The sequence below is a fragment of the Volvox carteri genome, assembly GCF_000143455.1.
Source record: "Volvox carteri f. nagariensis unplaced genomic scaffold VOLCAscaffold_26, whole genome shotgun sequence".
In the NCBI taxonomy this organism is placed as follows: Eukaryota; Viridiplantae; Chlorophyta; class Chlorophyceae; order Chlamydomonadales; family Volvocaceae; genus Volvox; species Volvox carteri.
Genome location: NW_003307569.1, coordinates 7841 through 11163, shown reverse-complemented (window position 1 = coordinate 11163; position 3323 = coordinate 7841). Strand labels below are relative to the sequence as shown.

At 54.2% G+C, this 3323-nt stretch overlaps 1 protein-coding gene across 1 annotated transcript in view; it reads left to right on the top strand.

Moving 5' to 3' along the window:
- VOLCADRAFT_92397 (uncharacterized protein) overlaps positions 1-3323 on the top strand; it is a gene marked incomplete at both ends in the record, with an annotated part of 22514 nt that overhangs the window by 15887 nt on the left and 3304 nt on the right. Inside the window, 2 exons of the mRNA XM_002951875.1 lie at positions 2641-2658; positions 2737-2796. Of these exons, the coding sequence (XP_002951921.1) occupies positions 2641-2658; positions 2737-2796 (78 nt within the window). The remainder of the gene's footprint in view (positions 1-2640; positions 2659-2736; positions 2797-3323) is intronic.

The following is a 3323-nucleotide window of genomic DNA, read 5'->3' as shown; positions in this document are numbered from 1 at the left end:
ATGGCGACGTCCAGCTGAGCCTCTTCACTCCAGCCGTACATCCGACCACATCTCTCAACCCTGGCGACCCATTGCCGTGCACTGTCTCCCAGTCGGAAGATAGGCACAGACGAGACGCTTGAGGGATGAGGGTGTGTGATAAAGTGAGATTGATGTTGGCTCTCCATGGCGTACGAGACGTACAACCAGTGGGACGCCCAGCAGACTGTTCGAAAGTAGCTAGAGACAGGGCTGAAACCCTAGTCTCGATACCAGCCGCGCCGCGGCGGGCGGCACCCAGCGGCAGCCCAAAAATTTTCGCGTTTGGGGGAACCGCGGGATGGACACACCGGGGCGCCCAGGATCGTTTATAGAAAGGAATCGATACCAGTAGATTGTCTTAAGCGAGATAGGATCGAGATTTGTGTGCGCGAGCGGAAGCAGAATCAGAGTTTAGTCCTGAGACCGTAGGCCCAGGTGTGGTTGTGAGCAGAGTTTTACTGCTTCTTGGCCACTAGGCCCAATGTCAGCTTGGAACCTGGTTGGCTGTTGACAAGATAAAATAGGTGGGAGTCATCCACGCCAAGTGAAGGCGATATCCGTTACAAACTGCCTTGGCCGGTGCGTCCTGCTACCGTGCGCGGGAGTTGTATGATTGGAATATCCCTCAGAAAACATTGGTCAGGCCGCGCCTTATATATGGTAAACGCGCCCGCCATTCGTACAACTGTCGTATGGTCAACGTAAGACGTAGCTACCCTTTTCGCGCAGCAACTGCTCATTACGCAACGGTAGCTACCCGTTTACGCAGCTCCTGGCCAGGTTCATGGCGGCCAAAGGAAACTGAGAAGAAACTAGTACAGGATATTTTTCATAGAACATTTCTCAGACCGGAGCTAGATCGTCAGATACAAATCGCCTGCTTTTACGTCGCCCGGTCGAAACATTCATCGTCAGTCTTTACGCGGTGCGCTGTATGTACATGACCATTCTCAACGCGTTTATAGTTTTTAATTAACGATATGGCAATATTCCACCTCCTGCTATGCCCGGAACGATACGCAACCAAAGTCGTCAGACTCAGTTTTCTATGACTAGCTGGACGTTGCTACAGCTGTAGCGTCCCCCCCCTTCAGAAACCTGGCCACCCGGCCGGGTCTAACCTCCACTAGTGTCCTCAGCATGGTTGTGGTAGCCCCTGACGATTGCGGCGAAAGTCGCTTCTTCAATGGCGGCGGAAGTTCTGCAATTTTCATGACGTTGGTGGGGTTAGGTCCCACGACACCACGTATTCCGTCAAGTAGATGACCAAGGAAAACCACGCGTTGTTGGCCAAACGTGCACTTTTTAGCTGCAATCTTGAGACCAGCCATTCGGAGAAGGTCGAACACTTGCTGAAGATGTCGTACATGATCTTGTAGTGTTGGGCTGAAGATAAGGATATCATCCAGATAAACCACTACACACCGTTCCCGCGGTGGGCTATCCAATGAAGCAGGGGGTGGAGGCGAATCCTCTAGTAGTGGGCCCAGAACCTTGTGCATCAGGGTAGCGAACACGGCGGCTGCTCCCTTTAGACCCATGGGCATTCGTACATATCGATACTGAGCTGTGGGCGTGGCAAACGCCGTACGCTCCTTAGAAGCCTCGTCCGCCATCGGGACTTGCCAGTAGCCCGACTTCAAGTCCAGGCTGGAGTAGTAACGAGTCTCGCCACCCGGAGGTGCAGCAATATCCAAAATATCCTGGATGTGGCCTATCGGAAACCGGATGTCCTTAGTGACGTCGTTGACCCTCCACATATCTACACAGGGCCGGAGTTCTCCGTTTTTCTTGGGGACGACTACGACTGGAGACACCCAAGGACTGTTGGACAGTTCGATGATCCCGTCCTGTAGCATCTGCCGCATCTCAGCATCAACGGCGGCTTTCTCCGTTCGTGACAGACGGTAAGGATTCTGCACGATAGGAGGATGATCTCCCGTGTCCACCTTCATGGACACCCAGGACGTAAGCCCTAGCTCTCGGTTGGTTAAGGCGAACATGTCAAAGTTGTCAGTCAAACATGCGACCAGCTGCTGGTGGTCGAGGTACTGAAGATCGGTGTTTACTTTGCTGCTTAGCAACTCGCGTAGCTCAGGGGTAGGGCTCTTGACTGGCCGAACCGCACGGGCTACCAACCCGCGAAAATGAGCCTCCTCTAAATGTCCGTCATGATCCAAGCCGTCTGGGGCAAGAGCAGCTGGCATGTTCGCATCAAACTGTGCTGCCGCAGCATGGCTGTGGGTAACGGAAGCACACTCCTCAGTTAGCAATCGTGGTAACAGGAGCTCTCGTGAACTCAAGACGGGAGTAGTTTCAGGAAAAGACGGAATGGATCCGCAGGGGTCGATATTGGCGGTCCAGGTCCGGAGTGCGAGTCATTGTCGTACTCGAACTCATCTCCAGGCCAGACATTTGCCCGAGCCTCTTCCCTGCCAGAACTGACGACGCTGTCGGTACTCCATGCATCCGCAGCCCATTCGCCGCTGGAGGCACTTTCCGACGGAACCTCGTCCGACCTAAACACGTGCCGTACAAGTGTGTCGACGATGTGTTCCATGTCCATGTCCCCACGGGCTGTCGAATCACCATCACTAACCTCTCCGCTGTTTCCCTCAGGTGAGCCAACGGCCTCAGGTGAATCAATGGTCTCAGGCGCGGAGCCTCTATTGATAGCCGCAGGTGACATCTGCCCTTGTGGCGTGGGCGTCTCAGGCCGCTGTATTGATGCCTCGGCCGTCAACATGGAAGCTGGTTGAGCGCCGTCTTGCTCAGGTGAGTCGTCCCAAAGTCGAGCAGACGGGGGAATATTAGAGCTGGGGCTCCGAAGAAAATGGATAGCAATGTTGGACCGCTGATCCCGGTCATTGGTGTATTCCAGACAACCACTGTCGTACGAAATACTTGCTCGTATTGGATAGAGGAAGTCGGTGCCCAGGAGTAGCTGATAGTTGAGGGCGGTGCTGACGAACGGACTTAGCAGCATCGTTAGGTCGCCAGTGGACACTTGCAGTTCACTGACACGTCCAGCGGCCCGACCACGATTGCCATCCGCATTCAGGAACGTCACCTCCGTCTCCTCCATCAGGTGTAGAAGATCTAAACGCCGTAGTGTGTCTCGTGTAACAACACTATGAGAAGCCCCAGAATCGATGACAGCGGGGACGGGAACTTGTCCTCCATGTCCGTCAATTATCCATACGGTAGCTTTGCAAACCTGCCAGGGTGGTACGACGGCATCAGACTTCCAGGCGGGTATTGTTGAAGATGGTCGCTCTGAAAGAGAAGCTTGCATGGTGCCG